This window comes from Corapipo altera, unplaced genomic scaffold (assembly GCF_003945725.1).
Source record: "Corapipo altera isolate COAL_440 unplaced genomic scaffold, ASM394572v1 239, whole genome shotgun sequence".
NCBI classification, from domain to species: domain Eukaryota; kingdom Metazoa; phylum Chordata; class Aves; order Passeriformes; family Pipridae; genus Corapipo; species Corapipo altera.
The window spans coordinates 1,142,550-1,164,994 of NW_020884938.1; the positions used below are offsets into that span (position 1 = coordinate 1,142,550).

Sequence of the window (22,445 nt, forward strand, 5' to 3'; positions counted from 1 at the left end):
TCAAAACAGAAATAAAACATGCTTGGAGTCATCAGCTGCACACTGGTATTTGTGACATAACTCAATCTCTAATTAATAAACAATTAATAAAGCTTACATCTTTTGAAAATGTCCTCTATTCTGTTTTAATTAACTGTATTTTCACACTGTGTGAATGCAGCTCAAAAAATCCCCTTTGCATATAGTCAAAACTACTGTTATGGAAAGCAGGTATAAGTAATTTTAATTTACGAGAAGCAAGAAGGAATTTTAGTGGTTTTTTTTTTTTTAATTAACTGTTAGAAACTAGGTGACTGCAAGAGATGGATAAATTACTGCAAATATTTTCACTCAAAGTTTTCTTTTTCTTCAGTCATTTCAAACAATACGTCTCATTGTCTTTCAATCACGGAATAAAAATGAAGGAACAGCTTCCTGAATTGCTTTAACACAGCCACTTCAAGCATTGAAATCATACTTTTTGTCTCATTCAAAGAGATGAAAACCATTACAAACCAGGTACAAACAATTTAAAAGCTGTTTCAAAAGGGACTGGCCTCTTCCAGGATGGGGAGGGAAGAGCTCATCCCTTCCTCACTCGAATTTAAATCCAGAGAGCATTCAAACATGTCTCCAGCCCAATAAACTCTGGGGATGGGGAGGTCTTTTTTTTTGTGGAGGGCATTATTTCACCTTCTCTGTGTTCTGCATTCATATGCAGAACAATTCAATATTCATCAAATATTTCTGACTGAAATGGCAGGTAAGGTCACTCTTTTCTGGGCTTAGGGACTGTTTTTCTCCTACAAAAGGCTTCAGTATTAAGGACAAAACCACCAGAGGCAATCCAACATTTCAGGAAGATTTGCTCCTGTATATTCCAACCAGGAGTATATCCAATGTTTGGACTTTATTCCAAGCAAACACTGACACAGAGCAAGTTCCAAGATGAAATCACGGAAGCTACAAGTAGGTAAAAAACCACTGTGGCTTTCACTGCACTGTTGCTGAAGCAATTCCCATTCTCTGGCACAGGAATAAGGCATGTTCCAAAGATGGAGCCAGGCAGGAGTGCCCAGCAAAGGGCTCCATCCCCACCATGTGTTCTCTGTTTCACCAGCCATAAAAGCAGGGATTTTTAAAAGGAGTTGTGCCAGTAGATTTCTAATTCTGAACTCCTTCCCCTTTTTTGAGTTCCCCCACCATTTTAACTTCCAAATCAAATGACAGAGTCCTTCTGAGACTATGAAAATTAGGATTTTTTTGCCTTGATAGTAAGTAAAACTATCATATCTTGTTATTTTGCCCATCACAAAACCAGTGCTTGAGTGAGAAACATCCTTGTGAGTTAACAGGTAGCAGCTTTTGAATCACAAGATTGTGAATTGTTATTCCCCTGCTTGTGGATTTGAAGAAGGTAAAAGGTAATTCTTGTGTGTAACTACCTTCAATGGGTAGAATTGTCCTCCCACTCCAAGTCAGAAGTCAAATTCCCACAGATTTCTCTGCCCTAGTCAATCATCCCTCACGAGAGGACTGGTTTTGCTAAGTGGATGTTCACCTGGGGCATCATGGCTTGACCTCAGGAAGGTAACTGTGTATAACCTGAGTTCATAATTTTCCTAAAAAAATCCTAATCTAGGCTTCAGTACCTAAAGTATGAGGTACAAAAAATTGTGCACAATGCAACACAATCTTAGACTTCATTAGGATGGATGTTAAAGACCACTGATTGCTTCTTATTGTATTAATTTCTTTAGCTCAGGATTGTGACTATCTTAACAACACTTTGATGCCAAAAATAGGCCAGAAGGAAAAAAAAATAGGCAATGCATACCTTAAAGAGGTGCTTTTATATCATAAATATGGCTGCATGTCTCACATGTTGCCAGAATATTTTAAAAATAAATAACTGTAAACGTGAAAGGATGCAATACTGAAATAAGCTACAGATCCATAACTTCTCTCCAAGTCACAGCAGAAAGTCAGATGATAAATGCAGTTAACATTCATGTCAACTGTTTCCTTGCTGCCTTTTTTTAGTTTTTGTACACAAAGCCATATCTCTTTGGCTGGGCAGACAAGAAAAATGATTATGTGTGGCTACACAACACTTCAGGTGATTCAGAAAACAAAACAGCTTATCACAAATGAAGAACAGATCTGTTCCAGTCACAGACAGGCCTTAGATCATAATATATGGCTAGAGTTATATTTTAAAGCAAGATTAAGCTCAAATAGTTCAGCTCATAATTCACCTGCAGAAAAGCCCTGAGCTCACATTCAGCTGCTTTTCAGGAGGAGGGATGAAAGCACCCACGTGATTCCTGTGTATCACCTGGAGCACAGGGAGAAAACTGGGATAAATCGGGCACTGAGGCAAAGCCACACGATTTTCCAAACGCACCTGCCAGCTGGATGATGCCATGTCTTGCAACATCATAATAGGGGTGATTGATGTTTAGCTCAGGATCCTCAGGTGGTGGAGGTGTAAATGTTCCTTCCTGCCCTGCCTGTGTGTCGTCTGCTTCATCCTTCTGCAGTTCTGCAGGAGCAACAGGAACACGTGAGCAGAGACAAGCTTTTGCCTCCAATACATTTTTGAAGAGTGGAATTTTAGCTAAATTTGATAAAAACATGGGCCTTTATTGCTATTTGTCACAGTTACAAATCAGTCTGTGACCCTGCTAATCAGGACTGTTGGTGTTGTCTCATCATTTTTTTAACACTCCCTTCATCTCCAGCTTCTTGCCTTTTATTTCAAGGCTGCCCAAACAGAGAAGTCAAAGTTTCAGTTCACTACCACATGCACTGACAGCTACTCCACATTAACACCTCGTGTGAATCCTCTCTAAGAGCAAACTCATTATTGGCATAAAGGGAGCGAATTGTAAACAAACCTCTGTCTCACCACCCCCAAAATCCACTTTCCTTGAAATCCTTCAACTTTCTGAACCTGGAATACGAAGAGCAGCCTAAACTCCAACTAGAGGCCAAGCAAAGTTGTAAATTTCTGCTCAAAATCCCAACAAAATGGCCATCCTTCCCCCAATTTCAGTGGATTCCGGACTAAATCCTAGAATTAAAATTTACTCCGTACTGAAACGAGCAACACAATGTTAATCCATCTTGTTCCTGGACTTTTGGTTTTGTTTTACTTTTTTATTCCTCCCTAAGCTTTTCCCAAACTGTTGTAAGGTTCAACAAAAGCTGGTGTTACATCCATATCCAAATGCTCAGATTCTGGGATAATTACCATCACTTCCATGCTTCTCAAATGAGTGTTTGCTAGAACCTGAGGGGAACAACACTAAATGGACACACGAATACACAAGTGTGTATTAGGCACATGTAAAGAGAAAAACTAATGTTCTGATAAGGTGCACCAGCCCTTGTACACCATCCATCTCTTTTTATCACTCAGGTTTTAATAAGGTAGAATTAACAGGTTTATCTGTCAGTTTGGACACTTTGGAGATGCAGCTGGACATGGTGCTGGGCCTGTTTTTGCAGACTGTGCTGTTGCTAAGAAAGGCTGGACCACATGACCCTTTAGGGTGTTCCATGATTCTGTAACCTTAAACATGATTATTGCCACTTTAAAAAGTACTTCTAGAACATTTTGTCTCCTCATCATCTGCATGTTTCATGTGCCTTGACCACCACGCAAGGCCCAGCGGGGCAGAGAAAATGAATTAAATGTTGATTTCAACCAGATTTATGTGCCAGTAGCTAACAAGTGTTAGAGAAAAACTCGCACTAAGTATTTTGGAATGCTTTCCACTCACAGTTTCTCAGTATCTTTCTATCCTGCAAACAGCCACACGGAAGCTTTACTGTCTCATTTTCATTTTTAATGTGATTTGTACCAAAAAAAGGCATTTCACAAGGATGAAAAATGCCACTCATGGCCATGCTTCTCAAAAACACAGAGGAGTCAGGAACACGTGTACTACTTTTACATTTCTTTATGTCTGAATTCATGAAAACCTTCTCAAACAACAAATCAGCAGTCGAATAGGAAAAAAATTCACTTGCCTTTAGAAATACAACATTAGAGTCCTCTTCAGAAACATTAAAAGAGTTTAAATTCTTATAGTCTCCAAAATGTGTATTTTTGTACCTTTAAAAGTGTATCATACATAAAAAGCTACACTAACCTTACCTGGAAAGGTGTTCTTTCACTTTAAAGAATGTTTTTGTCCCAAGAGCTGGGAAGAATAATAGTATGAACATAATGCAGCAGATATTTTTTTAAAAAAAATAAATTAAAACTCAGTACAAGGAAAACACTATTTTGTTTTTTGATTTTTTTTTTCATCCATGTCTGAGCACTGTAAGAAGAAAAAATTTCAAAGGGGAGAGAAAAAAAAGGAACAGTAAATGCCAGTCTGTGGGGACAGTGGAGAGGGAGCTGTGAACCATTTACCATAACCCACTGAAAACTTAACAGGTGCTCTTAAAATGAAGTGTATATTCAGGTTAAACACAACAGAAACAGCCAACCTGGCTCTGGGATGGGCCAAAGAACCGGAGAAGCAAAATAAATGCACAGACCCATTTGTACTGCACTTATTCCCAGGCACTAAAGGAGTCCCAGCACCAACCACAGCTGCTGAACAGCTGGAGGGCCCTGACCCAGCGAGATGGTTCTTTGTATATTTGGTTTTGGTTTTTTTCTGTTTGTTTGGTTGGGTTTTGTTTCGATTTTTTTTTTTTTGTTTGGTTCGGTTTTTTTCTTAACGTGCAACAAGGGCACTGCAGCTCAAGAGAGTTTTCGTAATAAACACAAATAAAATTAATTATTTTACAAACTGAGGGAGACCTCAGCTCTATTTTTTTCTCCTGCAAGTGATAGAGGAGTTTATTGTCCTGCTCCACAAACTGCAGCAGAGGATCATCTGTTATTGCTCTTTAACCCAGCCTGGGAGACAACGTGAGGGGCCTGATCCAGAGCTCGCCTTGAGGAGCACAACTGCTTTCCATGGATATGGAATCAGCCCCCAGGAGTGCAAAGGCCACCCAGCCCCTCCTGAAAGTCATGAAGTGGTGGAATCCGAGGCGAGGGACAGAGAAAGGCAGGCTGAGGTGAGGCTGTAGGAAAAATCCTTGCTTTTATGAAAAGGCAAAAAAATACCTGCGGGACAAGGAAAATCGCAGCAAGAAATTCTTTACTGCAGTGCTGGGGGTGCAATCCCAAGTCACGTGGCCTGGAAAAAGCACAACCCCTTGGAAAAACGTGCCCTTTTTGTACCCTCTTGGTTAGATAAGCTGTTAAATATTTGACAGGTGACAGGTATTTTACCTTAAAAGGTAATTTTTCGAACTCAGGAGGGGGTGTTACCCTCCCTCCTGATTGATGTATGACATACCCCCCTGTGCATGTACAGAGGGGCTTCTCTGCACACAAAGGCTGGCCATGTGGCTGGGGTATATTTTCCCATTTTTGTATTTTCCCTATCCTGACCACAACATTTTCCCTGGCATCAGGCCCAGACGGGCCTTTCACCTTCCAGCCTCCACAAGGCACCAAAAAAACCTTGGAATTAAATGAAAGAAAAAAAAAATTCCACCACCCTCTGTTTTCCACTAAATTAATTTTGCTTACAATAAAACTGGATTATTTATTTCTCATAGGGGGGATCTGGAAGACCCTTGCTCTGGGCTCCAGCCTGGCATCTTCAGAAACTCCAGGGAAAAAAAAAGGAAAAAGTGATGCTGATCCTTCAAAATGCTGATGCCCCAGTGCCATGGTGGTACTGCTCCTCTGGATGGACACCTTTGGAAGTACCAGGCAGGGCAGCAGTTTCTGGGCTCATCCAACTCTTGTCTTCTCAGAGAAATGACTCCCATTTGTGCCACAGCTGTGGTGATGGTGATATTCCAACAGCCTGGAATTGCACCACCCATCAGTCACAAAAGCTGCATGTATTAAACCAACCTTCAGCCCTAATGGCTTTAGCAGGGTACACACCAGTACAGAGGCTGTAACTCGGCTTGGATTGCTCCAACAAGGATTAAAAAACGTTGGAGAAGCCTCTTGCTTACTGAGAATGCTCCATTAAATCACCTGTAACTCCACACAGATGCTGTTTGAGGTGTAATAAAAAATATTTACCTATTTCAGCCAGCTTCTCATAGTCAATCTCAGACATGCTTCCCCTCAGGAACAAGTCTGTGCAGACCTTGCAGGATGAAATGGTCCTTGGGTCAGCCCTACAAAAAGAAACAAAAGGAGCTGCCGAGATAATGTGACATATTTTATCCACTAAACAAACATAAAATGAAAACAAATAAACAGCTCAGAAATCCCACTGTTGCAGGGGAAAAGTCTCATCAGCACTTGGCCACCATTTTCTTATTAAGTATTATAAAAGTATTTTAAAACAGCAATCCAAATAAGGAAAAGTTATGAATTAATAATAAGACTTTGAACAAATTGACCTGTTTTTCTTTCTGGGGGGTTGTTGCACAAAATGCTTATATATTACACATTTTTAATGACAAGCATCAGAATTTTGGACTAATTCACTTCTGGAAACAACTCAAAACTTCTTTTTTTTCCTTAGTGCAGATGATCTATACAATCCATACCCTCTCACCAAGTCACTTATTCTATAGCAATTCTCAGTTTCGTTACAGGAAACATTCTATACCTCACATTTCACATGAAAGAGCTTCATGAAAATTTCAAGTGAGCATTAACATATAAAAAACCTGAAAAAGCAGCAGTTCCTGCATAATCACTGCTTTTTGTGAAACGCTCTGTGGAGTGCTCTGCAAACAGAATATTAAGGAACACACCCGAAGTGAGCATCAGGAGAGAAAAACATGATTTAGAAGGTCTGTTTCCCGAAGCAGCTGCTCCAAAAACCCAAATGAGTACTTCCTTTAAATTAAAACCCCAGACTCGAGTGTGGAAGTGAGAAAGAAATTGAGCTTTTGTAACTCTCCTTTGAATTCAGTTTAACCCTCTTGGTTTAAACCAGTTTGGTATCATCTGAACAAGCTAAAAAAAAAATAAAATAGGCAAATTCATGGCTTGGTGCTCGAAAAAAGGCAAATACAACCACGTTAATCTCCTCTGCCAAGAGGCTGAAGTTTGTATTGCTCCTTCAAATCACTGAAACTGGTATTTTGGACCTAAAAAAAGACTAGAGAGTTTGCCTACTTGCTGCAGGTTCCACCACTTAGAAGATTTTGTAATATTTAGCAATTATTTTGTAACAATCTTATTTGTTCCTTGTTGAAAACAATTACCTGTATTTACAAGAAACTCAATTTAAAAGTCCATACACAGGGAAAAGTCCCATTAAGCTCAAAATGGGAAATTACTCAATTTCTCACTGAGCACCAATATTCTTAAAAGAAAAAAAGAAAGCAGTTCTGGGCCAGATGTATTTCAGTTCATGCTAATTTTACCACATGGTATTCAGAACCATAATTCCATTGTTATTTTAAAGTTACTATTTGTGTTATTATTATTGTTAAAATAATAATTAAAAATTAATTTTATTTAAAAATACTTAGTGGAACTTAACCACAAGAAGCTCTTCGTGACTTATTTTTCTGTTATGTTTTCCAATGTAGTTTTCATTGACCACCACCTGCCAAACTTTCAGAACAAATAAAACCAATGTTCAATATATCTGAGCTTCACAAACTTCATCCCAGCCAAATATTTTCCAAAGCTCTTGTAGGGAAATGGAGCTCTTCCTTCTAAAGTGTCTATTTACATCAGGCCTTTCCAGCCTATCGAATTTTAACCATAAATCATAAATCGAGTCATAAGCCATAAAAATTAGGCTGTATCTTTGACACTGTAAAATGCTTTTCACGTGATATCAGTAATGAAAGCCTAAAAGAATTGATGGAACAGGGGGGAAAAAAGCCATTTCCTTGAACCCCTTTCTGAAGGAAAAAAAAAATACAATCCTTCTGTAAGATAGCATGGAGCAAAAACCAGTTTGTTCTTCTTACTAATTTAGTATGAGCTAGAAGAAGTGGCTCCCTCTAGGGAGGGCAGATTTAAATCTCTCCCAAAACCTGCTGGAAAGCAGCGAAGTTACCGCCCAAGTGAGAGCAACTCCCACGGCACCGAAACACCCGCGAACATTTTCCACGCACAAAGTTATTGGGAAGAGAGGAATGACTCCCATGGAACCGAGGAACAAGGGCAGCGGGGAAGAAACCGTCTGCCTGCTTTGCCAGCTCGCCGCTCCCTCGGGGCAGAAATCGGAAAAGTTTCCAGTTCCGAGGCAAATTTAGTGCAGCCCCCTGGTTGACCGCGGCGTTCCCTGTTCCTGGGAGATAACATAATCTCCTTAAGAGCCTCCCACGCCACCTATCGCTGTTCCTGGAGCATCCTCTGGTTCACTGCCTTCCCCACCTCGCCCCTCCAAAAAGGCAGCAACAAAAAAAAAAAAAAAGAAGCCCTGAAAAGAGCTGAGCTGCGGGCCTTTTATTAATCACAGAGATCTGAAGGTGTTTTACAACGCACCACGTCCCATGTTCCTCCAAAGGCAAGGTTATTACTCGCTGACATCCCAAGCAGAGTATTACTCCGGTGAAAAGGGTGTTATTTTAGTGAAAATGAAGGCAGTCGCACGCAGAACTGCCTGATAATGAACTCGAGAGGCCAAAAAAAAGGCGAGGGATTCCTCCAACATTTGTCAGGGCTCAGGCGCCTCTGATGCCTTTTCTTTTTGTTCGCTCAGCTGTCAAATACGTTCTTTTTCAAGTGTAAATAGTGTGGTTTCCCTTCGTTTTTTTCCCCCTGATGTTCTTCGCCTTCCACTGATATCCTTTGTTACTCCTAAACGGCGTGACACGGCTGGGGGTGGAACATGAGCCTGCAATTTCCATTTTGAGAGGATGAGAGTTCCCTGTATCTGCTCAGGGGTATCAGATACAGAGCCAGGTAAAGGGGTGCCAGGAGATTATTTTATTATTTACAATACTGCAGGAAATTCGCCGTGGAATTGATAAACACAGCAATGCATGAGCTGAATCCATAATGTACTCCTGAAACACATGTTCAAACCATCCTCCTTTCCTTCTAAACAAGGTTCAAACCAATGTGGGTTAAGGGAATGCATCAAAATTCCGTTTATCATCTTTAATAAGAATGCTTACTCTTAAGTAATAAGAGTATTTAAGTGTATCAAGAGTATTTACTTAAGTAAATAAGAGTATTTTTCCTCAGTGTGTCTCCTGTACAATGTCTACCAAGTCCACATTCTTTATAAGCACCTGATTTAAGGCATTTGACAGAGTTTATTTTCATATTCTTTCCTGACCTGTCTCTCTTTGTTGGCAGTACATCGGTGAAAATCAGCCAGACCAGGAATAACAAATAGACACCAAGACTCTGGTTCTTAAGGTCTCTGCTGAAATAATTCAACAAACTGAAAAAAACCTCCAAATGATTTGAAAGATGATGTCACACAGATTGGTAAATTAATATTTGCAATTAGAGAACTTATGTTTTGAAAAGTTCAGTGCAAGTTTACAAAAGGTTCTACAGCTATGTATGGATATTTCAATCAAATTTAAAAAGCATACTATTATCCTTAATTGGAACTATATAAACTGATTTCCTTATCACTTACCACAGAAAAATGCCATGCTAATATTTAAAGCAAAATATTAGAAATATTCCCGCAACAGTTCAGCATTTACTCTGTGCATGAATTTTAATATGGTTTAAGTTGACACCTCTGTTCTTTCAGAATCAACAAAATCAGCAAAAAGTTCATAATGGTTAAAACTGCCAGTTCTCCATACAAAATAACACTGTGATGTAGCATCACTACTCTGTCCCAGAAATAATGTAAGAACTTACCTGGTTTTAAGGCTAAGATGAAAAATACTATGTTAAAACACAAGTGGAAAAATAAAAATTAAATACATATGGCCTTAAAAAGAATCCAAAGACTTTATCCTTTTTATATCACATCAGTTTGGGTGATTTTGAGCTTCTTTTCATATAATGATCAGAACCTCCAAAAATTGCAGACCCTCCAGGAACAAAGGGAATGAAAAGCCCCTTACTGCAGGAAAAGTTTTCTTTAGTCATTGCATTTCTTAGTGCTACTCTGATATTTGTTGGACCAGAATTCTGTCCAGGCAGATATTGTTGTACGACTTCCCAAATCATTAAGAATTCATCCCACTATATTTTTCTGCTTAAACTGTTAATGATGAAACCTGTCTGAATGAGCAAATGTATTTGTTGTACCTGTAATTGTACTGACAGGTAGAACTGTAATTCCAAGCAATGGTTTTTATTTATGATATAGTGGCTGGTGAAGCTTGATGGTTCAGGAACCCGGTACTCAAACAATTTTCATCACAGAGTTACCAGTGTGAATTCAGTGTGAGTACAAAGCAAACTTTATTTTCACCACATGGATGTATAGCACTAAAGGTAGGAGAGGATGGGAACTTAGCAGAAAGAGTAAGCATTCTTATATAAAGATGATAAATGGAATTTTTATGCATTCTCTTAAACCAACATTGGTTTGAATCTTGTTCAGAAAAAAAATTTAGTAATGCAGAAGGGAGGAGGTGGCTACATATTATATTGCACCTACATAGACATATTATATTGAGTTGTCTGAAGACAACTCAGATTTCAGTCTCTGATACCATCAACCAGGTAATTTTTGGCAGCACTGTCTTCACTTAAAACAAATATCCAATGTATATAAAGCAGATGAAGCAACTTCTGCTACACTGTGAATGCTCAGCAGGGAGGATGATAAAAGTGCAGCACACTCCTGGAACCAGAAGTTTAGTTTTTGTTGGACAGAACTATTTTTGCTCTCACAGAGAGCTTTGAGGGAGAACAACTGGACTCAATGGGCTGTTTTACACACACACACACACACACACACGTTTTTATATAAAAAAATTCAGCACATAATCACCTAAAATAAAATATGAGAGATGCTGGAGTGAGGAAGAGCTCCAAAAGCACAGTGATGCTGCTGAGTGCAGCACTCACACCCCTCTGTGGCAGGGACTGGGCTGCAGTTTGGGGGGTCCTTCACAGGCTGTCCTGGCCAGGAACAATGCCAGGGGATGCACCAACCTAATTCTGGCCACTCACCTAACAAAACATTTTCCTACAGTTATGCACTACGTCCAATCTCAAAGTATATTGCAATATTCTTTGTGGCCACTGTTGCAGGACAGGAGCAGGTAAGTGAACCCTAAACCTTTAAGTTCTCTTAGGCTGCCCATCACCAGTTTTCCTCTGCTGGAAAACCAGCATTGTCATCTCACTGACCACCAAATGTGTAGGCATGGTCTCTTCCCCCTACCCTGCCATACCTTCTCGGCTGGAATGAGTAAAAAAAAAACAAAACTATTTACAGGAAGAGTTAAGCATGTCAGAATGAAACAAAAAGTGTTTCCCTACTGCACATAAATATCTGCACCTGTCAGCCATTCCCAGTTCTGAAAGCACCAAAATAGGGGGGCTATTTCTACCCATTACTAGCAAAGAGGTTTTGGAAATACCCTTTTGTTGTCTGAAACAGTGCAGCTATTTTCTTATCACATCCTCTCGTTCATCTGGCACATGGGCAAAAAAAAAAAAAGTGCTTAATGTATAACCAATTGACAAAAAGCCATTTATGCTTGTGTGTCATTAGGACAAAATTATCTGAACACGGATAAGTGGCTGCAATACAAGACACTACACTATTTTTTTTTTTGGTTCAGCATAAATGTTTATTGACTAAACAAATAATGTAATCATAGTAAACATTAATGATCAGTCATCTGTGGAACTTGCTCTCTAAATTAATATATTGTAATACACACTAATGTGGCAGAATTATGTTGGCCTGAACTCGTGTTTAACCAGCACTTCCATCTCCAGGGATTACACACTTTCAATTGCAGACAAGTATATTTTTAGGACTGTGTTTTTTAATTAAATTCCTCTGACAAGTTACTGGACAAAGGGTTTTGTGTACTGTGATAAAAAGGGTTCTTTAATTGCATAATTATGCACTGGGGATTCCTCTGGCTGGAATAAATCAGGGCTTTTAAAATAAATTAATATTCTTCTTATATTTATGCAACATAGGCCAACGTTTCCAGTTCTGGTCAAAATGTGGCCCTTGTAAAAGGTGTCTCTCCATCTTCCTTGCAGGTTCCCTTCAGGCACTGGAAGGGGCAGGTAGGTCACCCCGAAGCTTCTCTTTTCCAGGCTGAACAATCCCAATTCTCTCAGCCTGTAATGGCCCATGTTTGCTGTGCCTTTTAGAGGTGTGATTCTCCTGCCTTGTATGGCACACAGACAACTAGCTCCAAAAATAGTAAAATCAGCGTGAGAGGAGCCTTGTGTCACGGTTCAACGACATGTTAACTGTTACTTTTAAGTTCCCTGTCTCAGACCAGAAAAACTGAGGTCACATGAAAGAAAGAAGTGACACAGCATAAGCAAAGTCTACCAATTCAAATTTGTTCACACAATTTTGGCAGGTTCACTCTTTTATCAGCCAGACAAATGTGGCATCAAGTATGTCCTGTCCTCCCAAAGCTGACATAAATGGGGATTTATGCTTGTTTTGCTGCCTCAGTGTCCTTTGGCTAAATTGACAGAAATGGGATTGTGCATCGCTGCATGATCTGGATCAAATTTTTATTGCTTGCATGTACAATAATATAATAATATATAATAAAAATTGGGAAAAATTATTGTGGAACCGCCGCTTCATTATAAAGGCTTCTACCTTGAAAACCTCACCACCTTATCCAGAGGTGTTTGTCTCTATTTACACACATTACAGAGCAGTTCTTAGGTAAAAGACTGTGGCAAAAAAGACTAAGCAATAGCAGTAGCAGAGTAGCTGAAATGATGACTTATTATTAACTGGATTCTGCTATCAGACCTTTTCCATACTTCAACAAAAGTCAACTTCAAAAGAACCCTTGCCAATTCCCTACTGTCATGTAAAATCACTTGTTGTTGTTGCACCTTTCTGCCTTTAACTGCACCCCCAAACAGGACAGAATCAGAAGTTCTATCACGTGGAAAATAATAAATCCTATTTCCCAGGCATGGGAATGCAGGAATGATGCACGTTGGCCCCTCAGAGGCACTCGGCAACACTGGTATCCAGCTGTTTGCCAGCTTTCAAAGACACATATGTTGGTTGTTACACAAATCTAAAGATACAGGTGTACAGACACATGTCCTTAAACCTGTGCTATCACCTAATAAGGCCATGTGGCTTATTCATCATTCTTCTCTGTCAGAGCATCAAGAAATGGGAAACCCAGACATTTGATATTATTGACATTTTGAAGCAGCCTTTGGTGTTGCTATAGTCCATAGTGTTATCACTATTACAACAGAAGCAACACAAAGGTCTGAATTCAAGCAAGTCATCTTAAGGGTTTTTATTAAATCAAAGAATGTAGCTGGGTTTAAAAAAAAAAAACAACAAAACCAAACCCTAGGTTTTTCAGGCACTCAAGCCCTTCAGGTGACCTGAAAGAAAAGCTTGTGTACCCAGCAACTTATCATATTATGCACCTTCCAACAATATTCCCTTTGATATGTTTAATAAATATTTAATAAGCAATATATAAACATAAGAGTGCAGAGTTTGAGGAAAAAAGCAAAGAGATAAGGACACCACAAGTCATCTGTGGAAAACTGCAGGGCCATGTAGCAAAGAGGAACATACAAATCAGTCATTAATGCAATGATCAGTAATAAATAAGGTCATCAGGTGAGGCTCTTCTCTTCTAGCTGCCAAAATTCCAAATTTAACCTTTTCAATAACCCCCTATTTTCCCTTGAACAACATTTACACCCTTCCCAAGGATGTGGACACACAGAAATGCTACATCACACAATTGCTTTTACCAATGTAGTCAGCAAGAAAAACAGCATTTCTTCAGAGTGATTAGTGTGTGTGCTGCCTTTGTTATTATTATGTGCCATAACCAATAAATGCCACAGGAAACAGCCAGAATAAGTACTACTAAGCCAGCTTTATTTTTTTTTTTTTAGAAGCTGCTTAGATGCCAAACCAAGGAAAGAATTCAAGGCCAGGATGAAGAAGCCTTGCAGCCTCTCAGAGAGTCAATTAAATTATACAGCACCCACCCCACACACACAAAAAAAAGCCCAAAACAACAAAACCCAAACCAAAGCAGACAAAACCCCCTCCAATCTTGCACACTGCATACCAGGTTAATGTTCAGGAACAGTGACACACTTCAGCACAAACTTTGAGAATTCTGTCAGTGCAACAAAGCACTGGGCAGCATATTCTGCCTCTTTCCAAACATGGATTTTAGCTTTTTCTCTTCACTTTTACTTACGTATTAAGATCACCCCCCTGAAAGCCACCTGCCATGCCTCAGTTTAAAAGGGATATACAGCCCTATTAGGGCATTTGATTTTAAAATGGCCAGTAATTTATCCCAAGGGCAGATAAATATCATTTGGCTCCAGAGCCGCTTCCTGTCTGCTGGGAAAGAAAGAAAGAAAGAGAGAGATAGGACACAAAAAAGCCCCTGAAGGTGAATTTATAATAGTGTCATTTATAATAACTGGACCCTACCTTGTTTACAGCTGGGTTTGAAGCTATTTTAACCATTCAAAGGCATCTAATGATTAAAATGACATTTCCATCCCAAACCTGTAGCTACTGTGGGCACAAATAAGAGCAAAAGTAACTATAAGAAATTAAGGATAAGGTTTTCCCAAGTTTACAATTTCTTTCTTTCAGTTGTTACTTTTAATGGTTCCTAGTTTGTACCATTCTATACTTGGATATCTTCACAAATTTCCCAACAAACAACCAGTTTCTTTGCTTGGGATTTTAGCAGAAGGGAGAGAATCCTTTTTTAAGTGACAAAAAAGGTAAGGGATGAGAAAAGTCACCAGTTTGTCAGATGAAACAAGAAACGCAACATGTGGAGCTAATTACAACTACTTACTTAAAAATCACTAGATTGCAGGGTTTTTTTCTATTTTAAGTGCATCAAATAATTACACATTTATACATGGGATGTCACCAGGTCACAGTAAACAATCAATGAGGCCACCACACCCAGAATTAATCTTAAGGTTTATAAAAGAGAGATCTACATCACTGGCATTTGTACACCACCAACATCCAGCACTCCAAGCTCTGCTTGCAAAGACAGATGTCAAATCAAGCACAAAAATTTAATTTCTTTCCTTTTCATTTTTTTCCTGCAGTATTTTCCTCTGCAGGTCTTAATAACATATCTTTTATCCTGACTTGTACCACTTCTGACTGCAAAGATAAGGTTACAACTGTGAGTTTGTCAAGTCTGCTTAATCTTTCTGTCAAGCAAAGCTGGATGTATAATAAATCCAGATGCAGAGACAAACAAGCAGAGCCACAATTTACTCTGCTACCTGAACACTGTCACAAAAGAATTTTCCTACCATTAGGCAAGATCAAAAAACCAAATAAAGGAGACAGAGCGGACATACCAGAGCAGGGAAGATGATATTAAACCTTGAGGCCTCAAAAGGTTATTTCTGGCCTCAGAGACTCAAATGAAAACTTGCCTCCAGGGTTGATGGCTTCATGCAGACCCAGAGTGAGATTCCCTGCCCAACTCACACTGAACTTGCAACTCCTGCTGACCTCGGCTGAGCTGGGAGAGGATCTCACTCCTGTGTTGTCAGGCATTTTCCTGCCAAGCACAGGATCATTGTTTTTGCCAAAAACCCTCAAGAATTATCCACCTTCCGTGGCAAGTCACCCTTCCAGCACCCAGCTTCAGCATCCCATCCAGCATCCCATTCCACCCCATCCCACCCTGAACACAATCCCAGCCAACCTGCAACAAGTAGGTTGAAGCTGCCAGTTCTCAGCTCCTGAAACACAGGGTGCAAACCCCAGAAGCCCAAACCAATGGAATATCTTTCAGAAAAGAGACCTTTTAGTTCCCATTTCATCCGGTAAGTGCTACATCCATGCAAAAGAGCACAGCTGTTCTGAAAGATTGGGATCAGAATCACAGGCCATTCACTTCAGAGCTGGGCTTGATCCCTGTGGGCTCCTTCTGACTCAGAATATTGTGTGATATCAAACTGAGGTTCAAAGCTAAAGCCACTGTGGTTTCTGTGCTCCCACATGTTGAAAATGGAGATAACCAAGCTTCCAGGAGCACCAGGATTCTCTGAAGCTACAGAAATCAGCCCTTATTGCACAGGCTTTGTTCAAAGGCAGCTTTGTAGGGAACGTGCCAAACTCCTGAATTTCAACCTCAAACTCAAGCTTCCAGCAAGTGACTTTTTAAGCCTGGGGCAGCTTCCAAAAGTGGAACCTTGCCTGGCACTATAGACTTTCATCAGCAAAATTCACCACATGAGAGAGCAAGATTTAGATTAAAAAACCCATAAAACTCTTGACTTCTCTCGTTGTTTCAATTCATTTCTATATTTAGTATGTGTAAACACATAAAAGATTATGTATACAGCAAACAAATTTTTTGCTTTTTCCTGTCTCACATGGTAGATTAAAATACTGAACAAAAGTAGTAAAGATGGATTTGTAAAGTCTGTGAGCAAACACACCTTAGTCTTTTCAATTCCTTGTATGGCAGCCAGTGCATTCTTCCATAATAATTCAATGTCTTAAAAATAAGAACAGACTCACCAAGTTTAGGTTCTGAATTTTCTCTGGTTCTTCTCAGCTGTGTGATAAAAGACATCAAGAAGTATTTCAGGATGGAGCACCCAATACACTGGATTCTCAGGGTGCACATTGCTGTGCATTTATAGACCTTATATTCAGTGATCTAATAAATAATATGTAATACATTTTCTTCCCTGTTCACCCAGAGGTGGCTCTACAGGTCCTAGTAGACATCTCAGTGGCAAAATTTTGGTAGACACACATGTATGTGAGAGTGCAGCATCAGGAAAAACAAGGATATTGTAGATCATATACCAGGAGAGTACTAAGAAGATGTGGACATTTACTGAGATTCTTCCTTGGAGACTCAGGGAGGGGGGAAAAAGACCTATTTCCTTGTAAACAACCCTGCCTGTGCACCTGTTTCACATCTAGCCCAAGTTTTCCATGCTCACCATGGCCTGGTGTGAGCCTGGCATGGCCAGCAAAATCCCCACCCAGGGATTGCAAATGCCTGAGAACTCTGTAATGAGTTTAAGGCTTAGTTTAATCTTTTGTTTGTTTGTTTTAGAGTGTCTACCTGCAGAAACTTGGTATATGCTGTAACTTTTTATCTTCGCTGCACTGTGCTGCCACTTTGTCAGGAAATGTCACTGTGTGTCACAGGACAACTAATTCCTGGTGGATGTTCTTCCTGATGTTCAGCTTTATCACCAGGGTCCTGCAGCATCATTCCCAAAGACAGTGGGAATTCCCAAAGCCTGCTGGTTGTGTGAGCCATGTGGAAGAGAAAGCCCCAAGCTCCTCTTCAGGCTTAATTTCAAAGTTAGAAAAAAACTAGTGAAACACAAGCACTACCCAGCACACAAAGTCAGCTGCAGCCTCTGCTAAGAATTTACAGTTAAAAGAAGTATTCCCAGAATGTATTAATGTAAAAAAAAGGATAAAAGGTATCTCCAGAACTAACAAATCACAGCAAAAGGCCTTAGGGCAGATATTGCTGAAGGGCAATGAAGTTACACTGCAGGGGATTTTCTCTGCTATGGGCAGGGTTGGTAGCACAGCCTGGTTGGTATCACCCGAGCTTCCAAGCCTGAGATCCTATTTTTAGTTCTTCACAACTTTTTTTGTGGGCTCAAATTTTCCAGCCTCAAAAGATGAGAGTTCAGGAAAGGTTACTGAGAAGGCTAAGTGAAAGAAATGGAATCTGAACAAGATAAAGAGACTGGAGATGAGATATGAGAGAAGCTGAATGAGTCCCAACAGGGGATAATAAGCAGAAAAATCTGTGTCCACTAATGTAGCTTGAAATGAAACCCGAGATTGTTCTGTCTCACCATTTCTTTTTCTATCAGCACGTCAGCTGCTACATTCTCTTCCCCTGCTTGGCCTCAGAAGTAGCAACCTACAATTCCTATCTGTTATTCCAACATGTCAAGGCACAGGGGCTCATCCAGCTCACCTTGAGATTCAGCCTTTATGACGACCTACACCGGGGTCACAGTGACATCCCACAATAGAATTATAATGTGTTTTAAAAATTGGAAGTTTATTTATGCATCCAAAGGCACTGAGTTTGTCACAGGAGTATCAATGCCCTTCCTAAGCCTAACATGCAAATCTTCAGGAATTCCAGAGGTGAGTTTGCCTTAGCAATGGGAATTTTAGGTGCTTGTTCATGTGTGCAAAGACATGTTTTTAATCACAGACTCAGGACAGTATTTTTTCTTTCCATGCAATTCCAGCTTTTGCACAGGAGAGCATGCTCTGAAGGAGAACAGTTTACTTCTCATGAAATGATTGTCCTTTCCTCTAGTCAGGTGACCCAGTGGATGTGCCACAGCACCAAGGTTTGCAGGCAAGGAACAGGAGGAGGGATGCTCTCAAACCTCATATGGATGATCTGGAATCCATTTTCACTTCAGCCAATTAAATACTTTGCAAGCCATTAGAGAAAACATCTCCCTTAGAGGATCTGAACAGTACCTGTAAATTTGCCGTGGGGCAAACACAAGTACCATGAAGAGAACAGTTCCCCTCAGGAGAGCTGATCCTGCCTTGCTCCCTTTGACTGGCAGACCTGCTGTGAGCCCTGGATGGTGAAGACACAAATATTATCCTTACATTTGGACTAGTTTGAAAGCATGAAAAAAATAGCTTAAGGAAATACCTCTATATGTTTGCTTTTCCCCAAAACCATTTATCTATATACAGAGAGAAGTGCTTTGCTCTTTAAACACCCTGAAGTACAGAGACCAGACTGAGATAAGGGATGGGCTTGGGGATAAAAGGAAACTGAGTAGAGCCACCAGCCTACAGGAAAACCCAAATAACAGCTGGAAATCCGTGCTGAGTGCCTGGCATTGGGCAGGTTGTTCTTGGTTCCCAAGGCACCTGCAGCGCTCACAGGACTCAAAATTCCTTACAAATGCAGGTTTTGGCCCATCACATCCTGTATTTGCATGATTAGGAGATTGTTATTTCTTACAGGTTTGTCAGCTCATGCTACTTATTCCCCATCTGTTTGAACGTGCCATGAAAAATATTGTCACCACAGATCAAAGGTTACATCTCCAAAAAAACAGAGTGAGCCAGAAGAGGAGAAAAACTCTCAAGGAATATGGATTGCATCAGTATCAAATCAAGTGAATTCAGTAGCAAAGAATGAAAGATTCAGTAAGTATGAACAAAGCAAGACTTCCAGCAGAAGCAGAGAAGAAATAATCATTTCTTCTTTAGTTTTTCTTCCCTCCAATGTTGTTGTTTCTTAAATCAGATATTATAAGTCAATTATTAGATTTCATTCTCCTTTTTAAATGCCTTATATTTTACAAGAAAAGAGCTTGTTTTAGTCAGGGTCAGGGAAAATTTGATGGTTCAACTAAGCTGCTCTGTAGTATACTGGTAATACCAACTGCCAGGCTCTCATCTGATGCAAAGAAAGCTTTTTGGATAATTGTCTCCTTGAAAAGGCACCAACTGAGTTGTCAGGCTTGAACAGTGTATACATACAACTGAACTTGGGCCTTATTATAGTAATGTTGCTAAAATAAAGGTCTTCTGGCATTATTTTTCAGCTACTCTGCACCTTCAGTCCTTTTCATTCTTAAACATTGCTGATTCAAACTTTCCCACCATCAGTGCTTTTACCCACATATACCAGAGGTTTCCTTTCCTGTTTCTTTGGGGGGAGTTTCGTGGGAGTGTCCATTAAAACTGGTAAGATTTTACATTTTCCAAGTGTCTACATTTTTTTCTGTATTTATTTTGTCATTAAAATTTTTATACTGTCCATGTAGCCTGTTTTTTCGTGAAAAATTTTACAGCCTTTAAAAAAAAAAATAAAAATCTTATATAAATCCTAACCTGATCTCTTCATTCCTGGATGTATTATCTGCAAGGTGACAATCTTTAACCTACATTTATAATGCTAAAGTTCATTAAAACAACGACAAAAACAAACAAAAGCAAACAAACGTCTACCACAAACATTTGCAATTTTAATTAAAAATCAATTTGAAATAAAACGAGAGTTATAGTTTTAATAACACAATGCCTCCTAAACAATTTCTGTTGTATCTGAATTTCCAAATTAAATCAGTGCAGTCAGCACAGCACAAACACAGCCTTACTATGCACAAACCCTTTACACCAAGGACTGCATTGACTCTGAGCAATTTATCTGAAAAAAAAAACCCTGTTCAATTTAAAACCAATAAAACCCAATATCCACATAAGAATGCGGAATACTCACTCAGCCCAGTCACACAATGACTTCATGGCTCTATGAATATTCTTTAAAGGAAAAAAAAAGCTTTAGAGTTCATAGGGGAGTACAAAAAATACTGTTAACACACTTCCCCCGGCAGAGCTACTATTAAACATTTATTCAGTCCAGCAGAACTTTAAAAATACAGTTTACATCTCCCCATGTTTATTTACTTTTTGAATTCCTGCTATAACAATGAATAAAGTCATGCAGGGAACTCGTTGCACTTTATTGAAGTGCCACCTGGCATTCATGCATATTTTTGTCTGAAGGCACTGAAATAAGTGATTTGTGTAAAAGCAACTTTAAAATAAGATTTCTTGGGTTGCAGAAACATCACTGACTGACCCGGCTCTGTTCAGAGAACTCTCGGCAAGCAGCAAGATTTGAGGCTAAGATGAAGTGCCCTTTCAGGCAGCACATGAAGGTCTGTAGCACCTCAGTGGCAAAAATCACACTTGGATGTCAAAACCCCTCCCCAGAGCAGGTCACACCTCCTCGGGAGAGGCTTCAGTGCCCGAAATAAGGCTCCTCCCTTCGGTGGCCCTGCCTCCTGTTCCGTGAGGAGCTTTACTCCTGTGTCCAGCCTAGGCTGGGCTTACAGAAGCCCAGATGAGAAGCTGAGCTCTAACAGGCCAATAGCCCCTCGGTGTCAGAAAGAAAAATAAGAACGCCAAATGCCCAGCAAAGCCATCAACCCAACACACAGGGGAACTGCCGGCTGTGCCCTCAGCCACCCCCGCGGGAAGGGAAAAGGCATCTAACCGGGAATGGGCTGCTTCCCTGCTGGGCAAGTGCGGGAAGAGAGGCTTAGCCTCCTTTGTCTGCCCTGAAGGGCGTCAGCTTGTTGGTGGCCTTCTACCAGGGTGTCTTGGGAAGGGGGGCTGGACGGGAGGAATTGCAGGAATGCTAATGGCAGCAAACAAGAGGAACCGGTTCCAGCGGGTACTCACAGCCTCCCCCCAGGAGTTAAACCGGCCTTAACTAAACCTTGTGTCACCTTCTGCCTGGAAAACTTGCGACAAAGCAACAAGGTTATTGCTCAGACACCTGGACAGGTTCCATATATAACATAAATTCAGCCCCTTATGCACACACACAGCGATATGGATTTTAACTACATGCCAAATATATGATGCAACACATGTAGAAAGAGTGCTGAACTAACTACATATCTATCTGAATAAACTAACTAAATATCTATTATAATGAGGGCGAAGAGGAATTCATTTTCAAGGGACTGGTAACAAAGAGGAGGAAATAAAACCCTGAGAGCACAGCACACGAATACATTGCTAGAGATGTTCCTCAAGAGCTATTTTATGGCTTACGGAGTGGAATCGCAACATTCTCAATTTGTATCATTTCCTGACAACTCGTATCATATCCAGACAATGGTAATTGTCACCCCTTTTTCTGTTTCTCCTGGGGTTTCACATTGTTACAAGCTCCACTTCTGCAAAAGAAGTCACGTGCAGAAGTTTCCCATGAAGTTCTCCCACGAAGTCGGCGGGGATATGCACAAGACTGCAACTCCACTCACCCACCGTCAAACCCGGGAAACTATTTCACGTGTTCTGAGCGCAGAGAATCCTATTCAGCTGAGTCATATCCTTGTGCAGATAACCCCGACTCCCTTCCCAGACAGGGGTTGTGAACAGCGGTGTAAAAAGTAATAGCCCGGCATAAAACCTGTTGCAGTATAAACCTGTCTCCTTACGACCTTTGAATCATATTATTGCGGGAAAAGAATCATATTGTTGTGGGAAAAGGTAACAATGAAGGTGTCCTGCAGAAAGGACCCACCAAAACTCTGTGAGCTCGGTACGGCCGGCGCCCGAAGGGGCAAAATGCGGGGGGATCCCAGACCAGCCGACTGGTTGGTTCCCCTTTAGACAGGGCACCTTTCACCCCCCAAAAAAGGCGATTAGGGTTAGAGCAAAAGGGCAGCCCAACAGGTTGCTCTCAGGAGAAGCACGGCAGCGCTCAGTCTGACGGATCCCTGTGCGGATCCCTGTATCCCTGTGCGGATCCCTGTATCCCTG

General features: G+C 40.4%; 1 protein-coding gene across 1 annotated transcript in view; it reads right to left on the bottom strand.

The window, feature by feature from the left end:
* Positions 1-22,445, bottom strand: part of ARHGAP8 (Rho GTPase activating protein 8) — a 60,574-nt gene that overhangs the window by 37,716 nt on the left and 413 nt on the right. Inside the window, exons 2-3 of the mRNA XM_027660758.1 lie at positions 6,098-6,195; positions 2,387-2,524 (exon numbers count right to left, since the gene is read on the bottom strand). Coding sequence (XP_027516559.1) covers positions 2,387-2,524; positions 6,098-6,134 — 175 coding nt within the window. The 5' untranslated portion in view covers positions 6,135-6,195. The remainder of the gene's footprint in view (positions 1-2,386; positions 2,525-6,097; positions 6,196-22,445) is intronic.